Source organism: Anoplopoma fimbria, chromosome 3, assembly GCF_027596085.1.
Source record: "Anoplopoma fimbria isolate UVic2021 breed Golden Eagle Sablefish chromosome 3, Afim_UVic_2022, whole genome shotgun sequence".
NCBI lineage: Eukaryota > Metazoa > Chordata > Actinopteri > Perciformes > Anoplopomatidae > Anoplopoma > Anoplopoma fimbria.
The window spans coordinates 19,350,878-19,371,654 of NC_072451.1; the positions used below are offsets into that span (position 1 = coordinate 19,350,878).

Consider the following 20,777-nt stretch of genomic DNA (forward strand, 5'->3'; position numbering starts at 1 on the left):
GTCTCTTAGCAAGTTGTTCGGTGTAACACGGTTTGTGCCTCTGTATTTTCATCACATTTCCTGAAAAAATGATCAGTGAGTGATCTTTGAAAAAAGAAAAAACTAAGGTTTTTTTAACAACACTGCAGCTGTTGTGGGGTTTTTTTAAGATTCCGGAAGGCTCCATATTCCATCAATATGATAAAAATTCTACCAGCTACGTTTTGATCAAGAAAAAATAGCGCCACTTGGGAAACGGTTGAAATATCTTAAGATCAATAGTAAGTATTGTTAAACGGAGGAAGCAAGTGTGTGCACATCCAGGAAAAAAATTCTCAGGTGCGAAACAAAAATACTAAGCTGCAGGGCAAAAAGGAGGCCAGCACACCGTTTGACAGCAACAAAAAAAAAAAAAGGTTATTTTCTTGTCAAGGCAACAATTTGTGAAGATATTTCTGAGATCCAAATATTGCCCTAAAAATAAAAAATAAACTGTTCATCTGTTATCTTATGAATGAATGCCGGGTAATCGATTTTGGGGGAAAATCTGATACTTTTATATATTTGATGTTTTAATGAGTGCGGTGTAGAGCGCTGTCCAACATGCGTCTCCAAAATATCTTAAAGGTGTTTAGTTAGTGAAAAAGTGGCAAAGGTTGAAGGTCATATAATTCACTTCAGTTTTGAAAACGCTTCAACCAATTAGTGCTCTGCATGGAAGCATTTGCTTTTTCCCTTTATTTTTTCACCTGTCAATCAATCTATTTATATCTATCTGTCTGTCTGATCTGTATCTAGTATATTCACATTAAATTGTAAGAAAGAAAAATAATGTCCATCAGTTAAGGCCTGTTTCGTGCTTCTTGGTAGTAAGGAAGACGCCTTGTGGTTGCGGTCGTTTCTTCAGCAGCCCTGAAGCTGGCAGCTTTTGGTGAGACCGATCAACCCATCCCCCGTTTCTCTCCTCCCTCTCTCTCTTTCTCTCTCTCTCTCTCTCTCTTTCTCATCTCACATCGCCTGGAGGTACTTTGTGTGTTTTGTGGTTTGGTTCAATTTGTTGATCCGTGCCGCGGTGAGATTCCTTCAAGGGGATCATTTCTTTCTCTATTCTGGATTAGCAGCATTTGATGTAAACTTGATTGAACCTGGCTTGGAACGCTTCAGATAAAAAAAGCTAATTTCACATAAAGTGGAACTTTTCTTTCATTTCAAATCGTTCTTCGTGTTATCGGTTTCTTTGGTCCAAGTGTCATTAAATATTTATCATCTCTCATTCTATCTTCTCGTGGTCGTATTCGTGACAGCCACAAGCCCTGCAGCATCTGCATGCTGTCCCAATTGATGATGTCTGTGACATTACTGAGACCATGTCACAATAGCCTAAACATGGCAGTGAGTGCTGCAGTATTGGGGTGTGAAGGAAGGCTTTGGCAGCTCTCCTTGTTTTATGATTGATTTGGCTCTTCTGGCCAAACCAATATAGGCTGAAGAGCCTGTGGGGTGGTCGAGCAGAGCAGACGGCACGGAGTGACGTTTGACTGGATGAGACGTTCTCCTGTAATACAGGAGTATTGTGAGTATCATGACCTTTTTCTGGTCACTCACACGATGACACTTTTTTAGAAAGACTTGAGGGATCGGATGGACGGATTGACAGATGTCACTGTTTTTAGGAATGATTAGCCTGCAGGTGCTGCAAAAGAAAGTTGATCACAACTACTTTTCAGTCAAACTGTTTTGCCATATATTGCCATAATGCTCAATTTTGTTGAGAGATTCACCTACTGTTTGAGAAAATTATAGTGCATTCACTAAATTACACAGGTGACATTTTCAAGCTGAGACAATGTAATGCGACTGATGACTAACACATCTTTTATTAAGAGACTTTAATTCAGGGCTGCAGTTGCTTTGACTGCAGAGACATATTAAAGCTCAACTATATGCAGCATATGCTGCAGTATGTAATTATGAATACATACTCCTACAGTATATTTATTCACAGAGGCAGCAAGTACTTGACCAAGATCTCAGTTCACCACGCTACATTAAATTGAGACAATGTAAATGTCACAGAAATATGTCGATTGAGTTGCACTCACTTTTATCGCTGGCAGATGATTCTTTCTTTTTAATCCACAGGAGAAAGCTTTAGATAAACAGCAGCTGATTTAAAATGCAGCAGCATGTGCACTGGCCAGCCCAGAGGAACAAAGCACACACATTATGTCTATTTTTAAGTCTCTTTGCTGCTTGACTGTTACTTTTGAGAAAAGAGTTTAAGTTCCTGTTTTAGTTTTAGAATAGTTCAGTGAATTAGCACTGAATGAAAGTTATTAGACTATTTTAGGGTATGTACAGTATGTTCCTTTCTATACTTCTCAGGTCTGGGATGCTGGTCTGGTCCGTTTCTATGGGCCAGCAGGGATGCAGTTATATTGATTATAGTACTCAAGGCATCACACTTGATACTTAAATATTAACACGTTTTTGTCCAGTATTCCTTTAGTGAATCAGACTAATCTATTGTACCCAAATGCACCTTTTTAATGCAGTCATTTTACTAATTTTGTTATTTGTTATGTTTGAGTAGACATAGATAGTGGTTTAATTCTGGTGTTCTAAGTTGATGATAAGGGTTATTCTCTTTGAGTGGAAAGTTTTATAGATGTAGATGTTTGGGGCTAAATATGGCTGTCACCAACAATTATTTTCATTATCAGATAATCTGCCGATTATGTTCAGTTATTTGTCGTATAAAACATCAAAAAAGAAAAGAACAAAGGGCCATCGCTGTTTTCCTAAACCCATGATTACGTCTTCAAATGTCTTGTTCAATTGTATTACTGCTTTTTTCAGCTTCTTTAATATTACCCAGAACAAATCTGTTTGTTTTCCTTCAATCTGCACATTTGCTCAACTCACGGAACCCGACTTCTGTTCGCATTGGCCTTCCTCCATTGTAAATTCCTACTTCTGTTCCAGCTAGAATGTGCTTGCACTACGACTTTGTACGGACGTTTGTCACACTGTTAATGAAAAAACCTGCAATGTAACGAGGGATCAGAGAGGTGCTGTGCCTCAGAAGTTTGTGTGCTCTGTACTAATACCTGCGATCATTCACCCGGATGGTACAGTAGCTAGATAGTAATATTCTCCTGCAGGGGACACGACCGAAGGCGGCCAAGATTGGAGGACCAAAGTCTCCCACAGGAGCACCCTGCAGGAGCTTGAGAACCATCTACCATCTACTTTCCTGTGATGTGTTTTGATAGGACACTTAAATCAGAAAATGGGTCACGAGCAGTCATACAATAATTGGATTTAAAAATTAATAATATTAATGACACTGAGGGAATTCCTTTGTTTCCTTGACTTATTCATACCACTTCACTGTCTGAATTGATAGATAACAAACCAGCGGAAAGTCTAATTGTCTGACGTTATTAGTCACTCACTGTATAGAGGTGACACGTGCATGCATTATCATATTAAAAGTGGGTTGGCTGCACCTAGGTGAACTACCGGATGTTTTCATAAAAAAAATATATATATATCAGATTTAAGCTAAATAGATTTGCATTTACAAAGCACCAAATTTCCTCCGACCACACACAAAGTGATTTCCACTAGATATCTAAATTCACCCTTTTATTGTACCATGCAAGATGCAAACCTGCTCATCAGGGTCTAATGTAAATGCTTCATTCATTTGACAAGTGGACTTCAGGAGCCATGAATCTATCCACCGATCTTCCGATTAGTAGAAGTTGTTAAGTTAAATGCCGGCAGATCAGTAAGAAAACAATGGTCAGAGAGACTTCAATAGGATAAGATTAAATTATATTTTGTTAAGTCCCTAGTGGAAATTACATTGTATGGACAAACTGAACATACAATACAATGATGACAAAAAATGGCACCTGGCAGGAATGAAGTCCAACGTAGATAACTTAAACAGTAGTAATATATTCTTCAAGATGCCACCTAATTTATATAAAAGTTTCTTATCGAGTGTAATAACAATCAGATCAGGCATCCCTGGTTGGAAACAGACCGATGGCTAATCAACTGTGATTCTGAGCAGCATTTTGACACTGTGATAATGGACTGGATTGCATACATGGCTTGAGGCTACAGAGACAAAAATCATGTGGGTGATGCTTTACAAGGGAGAGAAATGTCATAGTTAATGCTGTTGGTGATCAATTTTGGTACAATTATCTACGACCCTAAAATATCATGGCTGTAAGGACATGGGCTGTAGTTAAACACAGTAAAGGCCTTTACACACCGGCGGCATAACAAATAAACGACACAATAATGTGAAATACTGTGAATAATTTGCATCAGAACTTTTCATATTGGCAGTAATGGGAATTTGCGACGGTTGCTGCACATCTTCAAAAAAACATTTGTTTATATCGCGCAGCCAGAGAACATCTACAGGGGTGCTATTGAACAAGGCTGTCTGGCAGTCTGTCCGTGGTAAATTGTTATATATCCTAAGCTACTAAACTACTCTAAGATATTTCATTGAGTTTCATTTTGGCGTAATTGTCGGATTGAATTTGAGTATCCTCTGGTAAACTGTTTCACAGTGTACTGTATATATATCTAAGGCTTTTATTGTGAAAGGTAAGAAGATAAGGATAGGATCTGGTCTGCGCTGCCTTTGTCTGTTGTACGGATTAATCAAAGTTTGCCGTCTTGGTTGGAAATACGGAGCCTCCATGTTGTTAACAATATAGTGGACGTTTTTAATATTTCCGTTCCACACAACATGATTGGCTGATGCCTTTTAGCAAAAGCGACCTTGCTCTGAAAAAAATCATTAATCGCACAGAGAAAAACCACACCTGGTTAGTAAAGGCCTTAGGAAGAGATTCCTTCCACTTGTTTTTTAGATTCACTCTGACCAGTCTTCAGATTCTCCTGTTGCCAAGCACAACAAGACCTCGGCGCACGCAGTAAATTTGAAAAGAGGGGCTCAGGGCCTCAAGCCTGCCATGTTGGCTCCCCCTTACCCAGGAGGATTAAGCCTGGCCATGGAGTTTTCCTTTCAGGTAGCTGATTTATTGGGCTTCAGCAGAGAAACAAAGGGTCTGAATGTGTTTGAAGTGTGCAGGTGAAGACCCCAAGACGGCACTTTGAAAAAAGCTCCCACTAGGATTGAAATCTCTTCAGCCACATCTGTCAAGGCAGCGTTCAGATCCACACGGTCACCTTTCACCTGGGATCCACCTTCCACCCGTGCACCGTCTGCCCGACATGCTGGTCAGACTTTCCAAGCTAAACGTGTCTGTGTGTGGCGGGGGATTAAACACACTGCATATGTGATTGACGATACGTCATGACACAAAAGCCAAGTAATGATGTTTCATCAGGCTGATAATTCTGCCTGAACGCGTCTGCTCGGCAGTGTGGCCTAGATTTTCTCTCCTTCTCAAGAGGGATTGATTCAACCTTTCTTCTATTCTTCTACATTTTCTAATTAGCCTTAGTGATTTCCTAATTCTTTGACATTCAACCTTGAATTATTCCCTCCTACACACATAAGAACGAGCATTTTTTTTTTTTTTTTTTTTTTTTTCCAGTTCAGAAAAACCAACAAAGCATGTTAATGTTCTTGTTTATTCCATGATCAAACATAATCATTCTCCCCTCCAGAGGAAACCTCCCTTTGGGCTAATTTCTGGCATTGTTACTTGCATGTTTGACAAATTAGACTCTGGGAAACTCTGGGAGAACAGAGGGGGGAAGCCACTGATACTCATATTAGCATTTCACTCCTCCTTTGTTACACTCGGGGAGAATTCAAAAGGTTTGCTGACTTAGAAGGTTTTGGGAGGATTGAAGGGGTTCAGTCTGAATGGTCAGGGGTGAGCCAGGGGGTTTTGGCATTGAGCAAAGACTGGGCTTTTATTTTCCTTTCTCTTCCTGAGGGCTCCATGTCCAGGTGTGAATCTATTTTCCACAGGAAACCAGGGAGTTTTTTCCTCTTATACTGTCTTTCATTGATCGAAGCTCAAGTCAGTGGCCCACCAGGCCTTGATCAAATACGAAAACCACGCTGGAGGAAGTTTTAATTTCCAGTCTTATAGTATTGACCTACTACTGTCTTGTGAATCAATGCAGAGGGTAAATTCCACTTTAAGCCATCTTCACAAGTTGATTCCGCAGCACAGGATACGCATCAACAATTGCCGGGCATTCAGACATAGCAGGGTTCTTACTTTTGTTTTTTATTCAGGCTTTTTGACTAGCAAAATCTAACCATTTTTTCTCAGCTTTTCCTCACCTCGCTGGTCAAAATGAGTCTTCTCCTCAGGGCAGTTTTGACTTGTGCAACAAATAAACCGTGATCTTAATGGAGCGGCCTTTATGCTAAGTCAGCATATCATTTCTGGGGGCATGTTGAATGGGAAGCCAAACAAGCCTATTTTGTCATTTGGTGTATCAACCGGCATTGAGCCGAAAAGGAACACAGCCCTATTTTCTCTGTCTCTTTCTCTGGAGGGCAGAGGCACTGAGACTGCCAGACTGCAGCTCTCTCTGTGAATAGAGACAAGAATGTGGATGCTACAAAACAAAAGGAGGAGAAGCTATTGTTAACCAGAGTTATTGCTGTCAAGTCAGAGTCAGATTGAGCCTAAGCCACCGCTCTTCGAACTTAACACCGAGCACAGCGGGTGGGTTTCCCTCAGTCTTCAGAAAGTGACGACAGTTCAGAAATTGGTTTAAATCAGCCTCTGAACTCTATTACTTGACCTTAACATTCCTGAAAATGATTTGACATGCTGTGATTCAAAATGGACCAAAATAAAATTGGCATAATGTTTGGTGTTATTACCACAGGATACTTTTAGGCAGGCAGACAGACTGAAGTCCTCGTTTTTATTGCTTAGAGGAAAATGACAATAGGGCTCTTCAATGTCTCTGAGTTAGATTCCATATTTATCTTAATTGGTGCCTGGCAGGTTATCCACAATGGAGATGGATTTGAAGTAATTTACTGGAAGTTCTTGACAGGAGCAGTGGAAGAGAACGTCAAGCCCTACGCTGGCACACATGGCTTGAAAATCATCTGTCAGAATTTAGCATATCTATGGAGAAGGCTGCCTGTCATCTTCGATGTACATCTAACCATGCACAAGCGGGGATTTGATCAGGAGCTATGTTGTACTCCTGATGTAAAGCACACTCATCAAGTTGATATTTGGTTGACAAGACAAGGAAAATGTGGAAGGTTTTATAACGAGATGGTTTTGAGCCACACATAATGCCTATGGGGTTTTTTTGTTTTTTTTAAAATATTGAATTTGTGCACAATATTTTTCGAATAAAAATCCTCATAGCTTCAAGCATCATCAGACATATTCCGCCATTTTAACCAACAAATGTGATGTTCTCTTTTTGCCATGATTTGTCAGATGTGATTTGTCGGTTTTGTCTTGCAAAACATTGCTGACAAGTGCATGGCTCAGCCAGGCAGATTATCAGAGGAAATCTCCACTCCAACTTCTTTATTTCCCCCCGAATCGATGTGGTGAACAGCAAGACGTGATTGATAATGATATTGAGATTGATTGTCTAAATCCCTTCCCTCAGTTCAAAGTCCCCAAACAGATAGTTTATATACATGCAATTCAGTGCAGAGATAGGACTTGGCAGGAGCTGCCAATAGATAAGTGAAATAGGGCCAGAGTGAAAAGACCTATCAGTCCCTAAGGGGCTTAGCTGCAGGATTGTGAAGCTCTAAACTGGCGGTGGTGGAGGGAGATAGTCGACATTGGTTTTAAATTACCCAAGATTGCCTTGTGGTTTCAGTCTGCGGGGACGCCGGCAGACAAGATGTTTGCTAAAACAAGTGCAGACATTGAGGAAGATTGGGGCAAAGAGCAGACCTGCGACTTCCTAGCCAGACAGAACAGGTTGGAAAGCTGGTAATTGCAGAATTGGCAAAAGGGCTAAGGAGATGTTGCAGCAATGATATCTGCCACTGGGACTGAAGCAGTGGTGTTGCTGGAAATGGGCTCTGTTACCTCACTGGGAGGATATTCTGTTTAAATCCATACAAGCTACTACACACATCACCCTAGTACTGTTATTAATATACTTGCTTTGAATCGCGGCATATGTAACTCTCAAATTACTGGGTAGAAAATGACCACTAATTATGTAGTAGATAGTGATTATCGTACGGATGCCCTTGTGGCTTCAGGTGCCAAACATATACAGTACCTGCAAAGTCTTCTTCCTCTGTATTATGTCCCCTCAAACAAAATAAAAATCCACCAAATAAAGCAATCTTAAAGGAATTATTAAATATTTAAAAAATACTCTTATTTGCTCGTCTTGCTGAGTTTGTGTGTGCCTTGCAACCAGTGATGACTAGATTCCAGGTAGTCGCTGCATCCGGCAAAGAAAAAGCCTGCTACATAACAACTTGTTAAACTACAACTTAATTTTTGCATTTCATTCTTGCATTTACAGTTTTTTATGAATAAAAGATGAACACGATAAAACATATGGCTGTGGAAGGTGGTATTTGTTACATTCCGACAGAGCCAGGATGGCTGTACCAACCCACTGTTAAGCTAACTAACCTCATATAAGAGAGTTTGTCAAACTATTTCCTTTTTTAAAAACTTACAAAACAAAATAACTCACAAAGTCAAGGAACTGTTTGCATCCAATTAGCATCCCTGGATTTGAAAATTTTCTTTTGAAAAGGTGACACCAAAATTAAGAAAACAAGAATTTACAATAGTATGTAATTTAATTTTTGCAATGAAACAAAAATGCTGCAAAACAGAACAGAACATTGTCATTTACAACCTTTCCAAGGAGTTCTACTTCTAAACACCTTATTTTCCATTTAACACCTTATCATAGATTTGCTTTTTCAATATGCCATTACCACCCTCACTATCCTTCCTACACTTGTTCACTGGCATTCAGAGAGAAGGCTGCGTGAAAGGCAATCGACTAATACCAAACTTTGACCCCACACACACACACACACACAAGCACACACACCTACATGCAGACACACATACACGCAGACACATACACGAACAGACACACAGCTTTTAATGCTTAAAGTTTACTTTTGTTACAGGTACAATAACAAAAGGCCTTTTAAGTCTGACTTGAAATCTTTGGGAGAAATTGGCTGTAGCATTGAGGGGTTGAGGTATTGATTCTGGCCTCTGGCTCAGTCCAGGAAAAGATGGATAGATTTCTTTGAAATGCACTCTGCGTGAGAATATAAAGACTATTGTGTGTTCTCGCTCAGGAATAAATTGTTTCATGACATATCTGGGGCCACCTTTTTAGCTTCAAGCTGCCTGCTTCTCTTGAAAGGGGAATGTTGACAGGGTGGAGCACATTCATCTGTAGTCCCAGACTACCCACACCTCATAGAAGCTTTTATTGAAAGTTAAATCTCCTTCAGAGAGTTGGCAGCCTCTCGTTGGGATATCTATTTCAGCAGCTGTCGAGGCTGATTATATGGGGGTTGTGCCACACACTGGCAGCGGTATAAACCTCCTACAGAGAGAAGGACTATTATGATGCTATTGATTAATGCATTCATCTGCATGCATGTCTACAATCTCTTGACTCAGAAGCAGCAGTTGGTATCGATGGCATGCAACATGTGATCGGTCATACATTTTGCTTTTGATTTATGGCTCTCACATTGGTGAAGTCATACAGTCAAGAAAGCTTGTGGTGCCATGTTGTTTCTGTTGAACAAGATGCTTTAATGTTTACCTCAGGACAAAACAGCTCTACAGCAGATCAATAACAAGTTGCAGGCGTTATTGGAGTCTGATACCCAGAGCCCAATGTAATGATCAAAGCAACACACAATGCTTGTTTACACCCTGTTACCCTCTCTTAATGGTCAAAAGAGTTCAGCTAAAGCAATGAATATGAATGATTCTTCAGTCTTGTCAATGAAAAAGCAGTATGGGTTTGTTCCACCCACTGTTTTCAAATACTAGACGTATAGAGAATCAATAAGAAAACATAGTCACCACGAGACAATACAACATGATTTAGTTTATAATGGCTATTTTCTCATTTAGAATTTGGATTGGGTTGGTTAAATGTATTTAAAGTAAGTCTTTTAATTGACATTGTATCAACTTCTGGCATTACATACTTCTAAAAAAGTTAGATTACAGCTGCAGGTTGAACTGCAGGTGAGGAGTTGAATAACATATTGGTGCTACAAGCAGTATATTTAGTTAATCTTCTATGTATAACTGAGCAACAAGAGCATCATTAATAGAACCGATCTGTTGTTTTTGAAGGGAATTAAGTTCCAACTGAAACCTCAAGCCTTTAATTTGACCTGGTTTTATTATTAAACACTGAGTTGTCGTAAAAAAAATAGTATGAAACAAGAACTGGGCTCTGCTTACTTTATATGCTTTTTGAAGGCTTTTTTTGCCTTCAGTGTTCAAAATTCTGCCTCAACTCCCATTACCCACTGACTTGGAATACATTTTGCTCCTGGCCAATGCCATCAATTTGAATATCAGACACCAATAAAAGCCACCTCTTTGGGTTTGTTTGAGCTCCGCCATGCTGTGAGAAGGAAGGTGGGCGGCATGGGGCAAAGCATCTTGGAACTATTGAGTCAAAATATTGATGGAATGGAGCCAGTCCATGTGACGCTGCAGCCAAAGACTCATGTTAATGTTCTCCAAGTTTCAACTTGCCAACACAACCATTTTTATTTATTTAGAGAAAAAGCATGCAGTACATGCCCTTTTTCATCACTGCCCTCATACTCTTAGAGCTTCACACAGTTGCTCGAGAGAGGTGGAGGACAACCACAAGTTTCCTAGTGTTGGCTACAGAACAGCTCCAACTAAACCGTTGGGGGTTAAGCACCATCTCAGGTAGTCTTGGGAATAGGCCACCTGTTACTGTTGCTGATTAGCATAACGGGCTGTACAGGTAATGTTATATGCTGCTATATGTGGATCTTTTGCTTAACTGCCTCCACAGAATAAGGAATTAACTGGCACCAAATTATACAATGGCATTTAGGAGCTATTAAAGAAATTACTTAATGAGCTTAGCATAATAGCTCCGGGGGAAAACATAATGTATATAGAGGGAAACATATGTGTAGATAAACATTTTACGGAAAAACTACCAATAGTGTAGAAGTATTCTGATACCAGTAATGGTCATGCATCCAAAAATTTGCTGACGTTAAAGTACAATACCAGTCAAAAGTTTGGACACACCTTCTCATTCAACTACTTTGAAGAATCTAAAATATAAAACATATTCTGGTTTGTTGAGCATTTGTTTGTTTACCACATAATTCCATATGTGTTCCTTCATAGTTTGGATGTCTTCAATATTAATCTACAATGTAGAAAATAAAGAAAACCATTGAATGAGAAGGTGTGTCCAAACTTTTGACTGGTACTGTATATGTGTCAAAATACCCTAAAAGTATCCAGTATAATTTTTGCAAATGACTTAGCCTACCACAGTAGCTTGCTAACACATAGCTATCAATAGCTTGCTAACAGCTTGCTAACGTGGCCCATCATCATTTTAGTTATCAACTGCTAGACAAAACAAGCTTTTATTCTAGTTTGATGTGGTAACTCTTGAGAATAATATCTGTCTGTCTTTGGTTTTATTTTTCTGACTTTGTTCACTCTCACTTAGCTTCTCCCTTATTTTTCACACTGCAGGTAGCCTATAGCTAACACACGGGTAACGTTACAGTGACACTACTCATCCTAACAAGTTGGTTTGGAGATGTGTTACCTTGCTGAAGGAGGCAATGAATTTCTGGACAAGCTCTCAACAATCCCTCAACCTTTTACCTGTGGTACTTTGGCAATCACTTGCTTTTTCCATGTCCACCCCCTCAAAAAACAGACAAAGCAGCAAATATATCATTAGTAGCTGCCCTATGGAGCCTGATATTAATTATCCTGTGTTCTCCTCGTTTGGCCACTCATTTGCACGTGTACTGTAAATGTCAGCAGAGAGATAAATGGGAAAACAAAAACCCCGGCTCGTAGCCTTTATGCAGCAGAATGTCAGAGGGAGCTTGTAAGAGATGAGATATTGGTTTTTGGTCTGGCATGGATTCTGCCTCAAAGGACATTCTCAGTGGCAACACAATTTGTATGTCATCTGTGTTTAGAAACTTATTAGCAATGTGCAAGCAAACATTTTCAGATTCAACATTTGGATTCCGGCGAGAAGCAATATGATATACAGTGCATTTGTTATGGACACAGAACCAATACAATCATGTATTTAAAGGAGCATAATATGATTTTGTCCAATTCTGCTCCAAGTCATCTGCCTGCTCTGAAATCAAACTCCCACTGTGTAAAAGCCACCTTTATGTTTCACATTTTTTTTTTAGTTGGTATGAACTCCCTTCTAGCCACACATTGTTCTGACATGCCTTTTTTTTTGCAGATTTATGAGTGGATTGAAAAGCACTTTGGGGGGAAAAAAAGCTCAACTCTCACATTCTCTGTGTGGCCTTTAAGTTGCGAGGTATAAAGCAGTATTTGTATTAATCGATCACACGCCAACCCTGGTGGAAGCCTGGCCCTAATGGTTGCTTGCTGTCATTTTGCAAGCAGCTTGTAAAAAGGATTAGAGTGGCTCTGTGGAGTAAGGGGCGCATGAACAGCAAAGTTCTGTGGCCGGCAAGGAAAATAAATCAATTTATCCCTGATGGTGATGCAGTTTTGGAACATAATGCCTAACGATGATGGAGTTTGGACACTTCATACTTGTCATTGTGAAATTGGACTGCCGTGTTGCTAATGATGGTAATGTAGGTTGTGCCTCGCCTACTACAGTAATCCTTCACTCTGTCTCACTTAAATGCAACTCATTGTCTAGCATATTGCATTATGAATACCGCTGGGTAAAAAAAAAAAAAAGAAAGATGAGAAGTTAATTTATATATTCATTCATTTGAACAGCAAGTTAATGGAAAAAACTGTATAACCATGTTAATGAAAAAAAAAAAAGTATAACATGAATTATTTCCTTTTATCACAGGCGATTGTAACTTTGAGAAGCCGCTGGCAGCATGTGGGTACAGCCAAGGCAGAGACGATGACCTTGACTGGGAACAGGTCAACACTAGAGAGAAGCCTTCATCGGATCCATGGATGCCCTCAGGTAAGGACAGTGACACTGGCTCGTGGAGAAGAGAAATGATGATTCCATCCCCATACAGACAATACATCCCTGAAATAGTCTGAACATTTGACACTGTCTGTTTTGACTATTTTCACATAAGAGAATATTATTTCCGAATTGGGAGAGCCCAGTTGTTAAAAAGAAAAATAGGTCAGAGTTTTACAATTTTGACCCCATCATACAACACAGCTGTTCCATTTAGAAAGAGCAGAATATGCTAGTCCTCCTTATGATATGACATCCACCATGACATCCACTGAGATTAAGAGTATCCTTGAAAGTAGTAAATAGTCCTTGTGTATTCGAGTGGGCAAGCTATGGGCACAACGATTATAAATATCTAAACATACAACTAATTTGACAGAGCAATTACATGACAGATTTTAACCACCTAATGAAATTTATCTCTGAGTGGCCGGTTCAGTTTGATGATTTAGGGTTTACATGAGACATTTTTCTGATTAGGCTGTAAGTCTGACTATAATTGGAATGTACTATAATACAACTTAGTGTTAGAAACTAATAAATATTGATTACAGCTTATATTGACATTCACTACCATCTGATCTTGAACACATACACTTTAAAGAAGAGACAGCTATCTACATTCTTTATTAGAGTTTCAACTCTGGTTTCTTCTTTTTTATTATCACTATGAGATGTCCATGCAACTTCTTTCCACCTGAGTATCTTCCACACAGATCTTTGGGACCGTCACATGAACAGAGACAAAAGCGCCATTTGATATCAAAATAGCCAGATCTATTTTAATCAAAGAAGTCTATTCATCAGCCACCTATTGAAATTCATTAAAAGACTTTCCCTGCATTTTATGTCTGTCGCACACAATTTGTCTCTTTAATGTTCCATTGATCGCTTTTCATTTGATTTGAAATGCGGAGATATCACCGCCACAGAGCAGAAGGCACCTAAGGAATTAGACTAATGGAATGACGTTTTTTTTTTTTTGTGTGTGTTATAACAAAGGTAGCGTTGCAAACTAATGGATATTGTTTTCCTCCCGTATCTGACGCCTAATCTCACAAAGGCTGCATCACAGATAGATTGCACTGCACCCCCCAAGTGACAGTGGGGGAATTAATTAGCAGGCCCTCACTAATTTTAAGCAGCCAGTGCCCAGACCTGTTTGTGTGTACGTCAGAATGATATGTGTTGGACCGCCCCAGAGAAATTACTTTCTATGGAGGGGGAAGTGTCTGCTTTTTCTATCACAATTGATTAATGTGGCGACACATGGAGGCTGGGCGAAAGGTTACAGGGATATCTGGAAAAGGCTTGACCTACAAATTAACACCGTGCACGGTCTAAATTTAACATATCTGATTAAAATCCCATGTCTGGCTGTGAAGATGTGTCCCTGATTGTGCTTCCTAGTCTGAGTACTCTTCAGATAGGCTTGTTTTCCACCTGTGCACCTTGAATTGTTCGTAATTAACAGGTTGCAGCTCTTTCTCCATTTCTCAGCGTGAGCACTCAACCTGCCGTGCAAAATTGTAATCTTTCCTCTTTGACCGCATTGAAAGGGAAGTGAAATGTAGTGTACTTGACGGCTGAAATTGTTTTAGGGCTACTGGAGAGGGGGTTGATGGGTAGAAATGCATTTAGATGGAAGGCACACTTGTGGGAAAGCTATCTCACCTCTGATTGCTGTCTCACTTTCAACCTGTACTTATGAATCTTGACAAAACGACCTTATCATACTCACAGAACAGATTGTTCCGAACAGAAGGCATTGCTACCTCAAACATTGGTTGAAAATGGTTGTAGACAGTATGTGTGATTTAAGTGATCAAAACATGGCTGAGTTTTCACGGCGAATCAAATCATTCCAGAGGTTTAAACATCTAGCTTTTATGTTAGCTCCAATGCCAGTATCACTTGCCATTTTGGACGATTCTGCAGGGAAAAAATGCATACAAAAATATTATCCGGGAAAACTAAACTCATTTAGTGCACGTTTCATCTACCATTCTGTGTTTCAAGGCTACAGAATAACTTTTTTTCACCACCGCCCCGAAAAAACTGTCTCAAAATCTGTCTCAAAATCTGTATAAACGATCAAAAATTATTAATATTATCCTTTAACCTCGTTATTGCCATCTCTAGTAGTTATTTGAATAAATCACACAATTCAAATTATCCGGGAATGGATTATTGTATTTTTATTTGAATATGTGCTTTCATAAAAACAAATATATATATATATTGTAGTTGTAATTAAGTATTATATGCTGCTTAGAGCTAGTCTTAGGAGGTTAAACAGGTCATAATTCCCTCTATCTATTTTATATTGCTGTGAAAGCCTTCCCTTCAAACAATTGTATTTATTCAAGTGCCAAAAACTAAATTTTACACAACCCTTTGAATGATAATGTTATAATTTAACCGGGGGAGTTGGTGTTCTGTCAGAGACCTGGAATCAACTTTTGACTTTTTATTAACCATAACCACAATCTTTCCCTGACCTTTACCAAGTGCCAAGAAGAAGATGTCAATATGAAAAATTGGACTAGTTATTTAAAACAGAAAATGCAGAGATCATTATGCAATTATATAATTTCCTGTTTTTATTATGGGTTAAAAACATTCAGTCTTGAAAGCTACATATAGTCTAACATCTGCTTGCCAAAGCAGGAAACACTTCAGGATCCAGTAGGACACATCCTCAAAACATGAGACGCCTCTTGCAGAATTTGATGTCGGGACTCTCTTTAATCCTGCAATGCTAATACTGCAACCAAAGACCAAAGTGGCCCAATTCCATCTCAGCATGTAAACAAAGGAGTACCAGAAAATCAAAATGAAAATGAAACGAAACAAGGAAAAGCAAGCCCTCTGGTCATACGGAGAAGAGAGAGACTCAGTGCCTGAAACTCTCGGTTGTTTACGACAATCCGCTCCCTACCTAATTGCTACGTCTGGACGGAGAGAAGTCTTGTTTATCCCTTCGCACAGCCCTGATTGCATGCTTCGGCTCCTTTAGGGTGGCTCAGCCGGGTTCTGAGGCTCCGCATGTCTGCTTGGGCACTCCCAAGTGTGTTGCCTTTCCGGAGCCAACTGGAGAAACCCCCAGCAGAAGTGTCACTGTCAGTCCTGTTGTTACCAACACGCATAATCAGTCCTGGACAATGATAATAAAACCATCTGAGCCAGAACAGCACTCATTCAGCCTTGGAGAATGGAGCTGGATGCACTTCTATCAGAGACAGATGTTGGCTTGGATTGCATATTGATTTGATGAGAAAATTACCACACTGGAATCAAAGACCTATGTATCAAAAGAAATCTGATTTCTGAGTTTCCGCCTGACTCTCTTTTGTAATATATTCCCCAACATGGTGCTGTAGTCTCAGAGAACAATGGATCAAGCAGTCTTGGTGAGGAGGTTTGCAGTGGGGTCCTGAACAGGGTGTCCAGATGACATTAAGAAGGAAGATGTTTTTAGTGAGTGAGCCCCAGCTGGTGCAGAGGCTGCCCCTTCTCGATGGTGTCATGGATGTTGCCAGCAGTGGGCTGCTGCTCCCTGACTCTCCTCTGGGACTCGTTCTGGGGAATAATGGCAAGAGGAGGAGGAGAAAGAAGGTCCTCTAACTGAGATTAATTAGGGTTTTTGTATTATGCTCTGCACAATAGCAAAAGCAGCTCCGGCTAAATGACTCATTGTTGTATTCTTAATGCGTGCTCTAATATGTTGTGGGAGACAAATGTTTTTTGTTTCACTGTTTCACTGTAGTACGCCCTTGGTCGATAATGACACCTAGACAATAGTGAAGGATTGGCAGAATGAGGTTCCTCATATGGGTAACGGTGATGTTCTCTCTTTCTGCTTATTCCTCGTCATAATCATAATGCAAATGCAGCTCACTCTTGAACCCGGAAGGGTGCCTTTCTTAAAGTGGCGTTGTGGCGTATGGATAAGACGGATCATTTTAAAAGTCAAACTCTACACCTTTGAGACCATTTCAATCAGAAGGTAATGAATTGACAAAGCCGCTCCGCCTTGGCCTGGACAAGGAGTGTTGTTTACGACGCCGTGTGTGCTGTTCAAATGCAAGAGGAGGAGGATAGCCATTGACTGAAGGACGTCAGAAATTTAATCAGAATTTAAAATCACATCAGCAAAAGATGGGATTTGCTGTTGAGGAAGGAGGAGGCCCCGTCTTCTGAAAATAAGCTAATTGCTTTTGAGCCATTCGCAACTTTGTGTGAAAATCACACCTTGCACGGTGTTGGCAAGGTTGTGAGGTTAAGGAGAAACCCCATTATATGATTAGGGGACGAAACCGAACAGCGAATTATAACGTCTGATCAATTCCTTAATTAATTCCTGGGGATGGCAGACTGCAATTTTTCAATTTAGCATGTTTGTGGGGTTAAGAAGTGTTGCGTGGTCTGAGTAAACCGGATTGCAACCTTAAATATAAAAAGGATTAAGACAGCCCACTGTACTGTCATGATGGCAGACATTATATTTGCATGCTATATTCTTTCCCATTAGTCTGCATGGTACGTACAATTAAGGCTTATGACGCAGCTAGGTGACTCACATGAACACTCTTGGTTGTTTAATGGCTTTCTATCAGGCAAATGGGCCATTATATGACCCATTTATTGCAGTAGAGCGCCAATAGTGGGGACTGCATATTAAGATGACTTAATAAGCCATTAAGAATTGCTGATGATTGACACGCAGGAACAAAGGATGCTGTCATGGAACATAATAAGGGTCAGTTGTTCCACCTGACTAGAATGACGGGGCTGCCACGTGTGCCGCATGATGAATTGTTTTGGGTGAATCTGTTTGACATCGTCAAAGAAACCTGGCAGGTCCTTCATATGGAGAGCCCAAACTTATTCAGCGGTGCGTTATCAGGACCCTTTCATGTTTCAAAGGACACAGGGAAAGTTCTGGGAAATTGAGTGGAGGCCACGGATGTTCACATTAACAGCCTAACCCTCACAGCGAGAGAATTTTTGATTGGTGGCAGACAGTGAGAATAGCCCTGTCTTCATTGACATTTCCGAAGCACCAGCCGTGCTTTTCTGCGGCGGTGACCTCTGTGAATTTTATTAGCAAATGAGACCTGGAGGGTTTGGGTTTAAAGAGCGCCCGTTCATTCTGATTTCCCCCACATAATGATTTTCAGGGAGTTCAGGACCTAAGTGGAGGAGAAATAATGAGCGCTAGTCATTATTGCAAATTATATCCTCTGCTCAGACTATCAATCAACTGATAATTAATCTAAATACCTTCAGCCTATAGACTTTGATGACTAGGATTAGACAGTACCCTACTTGTATGAACTAAATGATATCACACTGTATTTCCATTATGAAGATTTCCCTACCTTTCTTTACCAAGGGGGAAAAAAAGAACATTTACAAATGCAGCCACTTAATCAGCTCAGGCTATTTGGCTATATCATGCCTTATTCTTCTTGTGGAACCAGTCCTCTATGTGCATACCCACTGTGCAATGCATTTATTCAGTAACTTTTGTGTTATCTGTGCAATTATGTGTCTTTAAGGGAACTCATATTTAAACATTGGATGCCAGTTAGTCTTTTTGAAGTAGGGTCTTCAAAGCGTTTCATTCCCACAGTCAAACAAAGAAACATAAATGTCATGGAAAATAGTTAATAGTATTCATGTGACATTTGTCTCAGGTCACTGTTCTCTGCGTACTTTTCTCCTAACCCCGATCCGCCTCCTGCTTTTTACAGTGATTATTAAAAAAAGAAAAGAAAAGACATGAGACTTTATTGCAGGAAATGAGGAAATTAGAACGTGGTTTTATCACATTGTTGTAATCCTGAAAAGCTGTCATTGCTAAATTTAGTTTGATTGTTTCATAAAAGTAGGAGGTCATACTGTATATCACTCTTGTTAGTCTTGGAATGGATTATGGTCATTATTTTGTGCCTGTTTCTTCAGGATAACGTCAGAGGAGTTATGCTCAGACAAATTGACTCTAATGCACAAGACCCATTGCTTGGATATAAATACAGGTCTTTGAATGATATGGTACTAGAAAAACCATCAAATTAAAGTATTTAGGTCTTTAGTGATTACCAGTTTGTCACCAGGACTGACACAAGCTATGTGTCCAGCTCCCACCTGCTCTGCCAGAGCGAGTGAGCTGACAGGTGAACGGAAGCCTTCTCCTGAAGTATATCTGAATGGCTCATTATACCATTAAACCCCTAAGGCTGTTATTTTGAATTGCTCAATGTCCAGCCGAACCCTGAACATTTGTGGATTGACAATTGCTGGAAAAGTAAAAATGTTTATGGTTTCTATTCATACATTGACTGTCAGAGAAAATACCACATTCATGTAGGGTTATTTATGCAGCCTATTAGTAAGGTTTTGGTTATATAACGTTGTCACACTATAGACGGTTAAAGGAACTAGCATAACCAATGAAGCAGAACCAGACACGTACATCACCCACAATGTGTTTTTGACAGCCAACAGTTCGGTCAGACATTTGTTGTGTTATGCTAGTAGCTGCAAATGTAGCCGAGTTGGGGAGTGGGCTACAGAGGTCTGGTAAGCCCAGGTCTTTCTAACTCCAGACTCATTTTGAAAATGATATTATTCAGCTCCAACCGACGCTGACACATGTGGCATTATTTGATACAATGCATCAGATTTCATGGAGCTCTCTGTAGGCTTCATTCATCTTTTTCAACATAAAGTATATGTACTCCCAAGACCGTTCCCCTTTAACTAATCACATAAATTCACTGAAATCGGGAGACTGAAAAAAAAATTGTTGGGGTCACAACCAAGAGGTGTCCCACAAAATACTGCAGATCTTTTTTCTTTTTTTTTTTTATAGTGCTAACATTAGCTGAACACAATTTACCCGTAATCTAAAAAAAACCCCACTTATTTGCCTACTGGTACCTATGGTTGTTCAACAAAAATGAGCAGAATGAGAAAGAAGTGTTTATATACAGTACCAGTCAAAAGTTTGGACACACCTTCTCATTCAATGGTTTTTCTTTATTTTTATTTTTATTTTTTTCTACATTGTAGATTAATATTGAAGACATCCAAACTATGAAGGAACACATATGGAATTATGTGGTAAACAAACAAATGCTCAACAAACCAGAATATGTTTTATATTTTAGATTCTTCAAAGTAGTTGAATGAGAAGGTGTGTCCAAACTTTTGACTGGTATTGTATGTATGTCATTTCTTTCAAATAGAGGCGCTCATGTGACTCAAGTAAAAACGTGAGGCGCTCAGCAACACCAAAGCAGTGCCCAAAACACTTCACTTTCATTAAAAAGAATATCAAAAAGCTGCCTTGAAGGGCTAAAACGTGATCTGTCTGAAAGGGGCCCTAATTCCAGCTATTTTTTTTATTAAATATAGTTATGACACCAATTACTAGGCATGCACCTACAACAATGCTATTACCGAGTATCGGGTCGGCTACTGTGCTCATGTACTCCTAGTCTTAGTCGTAAAAGTACTTCAACCGATACCAATAGCCAATGTGACGTTAAGCTCTCGTAGGTGGAGCCTAATAAGCCGCCCAG

At 39.7% G+C, this 20,777-nt stretch overlaps 1 protein-coding gene across 6 annotated transcripts in view; it reads left to right on the forward strand.

Annotated features, from left to right (window-relative positions):
• Positions 1–20,777, forward strand: part of LOC129110611 (receptor-type tyrosine-protein phosphatase mu-like) — a 153,169-nt gene that overhangs the window by 21,847 nt on the left and 110,545 nt on the right. For all 6 annotated transcript variants that reach the window (XM_054622746.1, XM_054622762.1, XM_054622754.1 and 3 more), the window contains exon 2: positions 13,057–13,179. In XM_054622746.1, the coding sequence (XP_054478721.1) occupies positions 13,057–13,179 (123 nt within the window). The remainder of the gene's footprint in view (positions 1–13,056; positions 13,180–20,777) is intronic.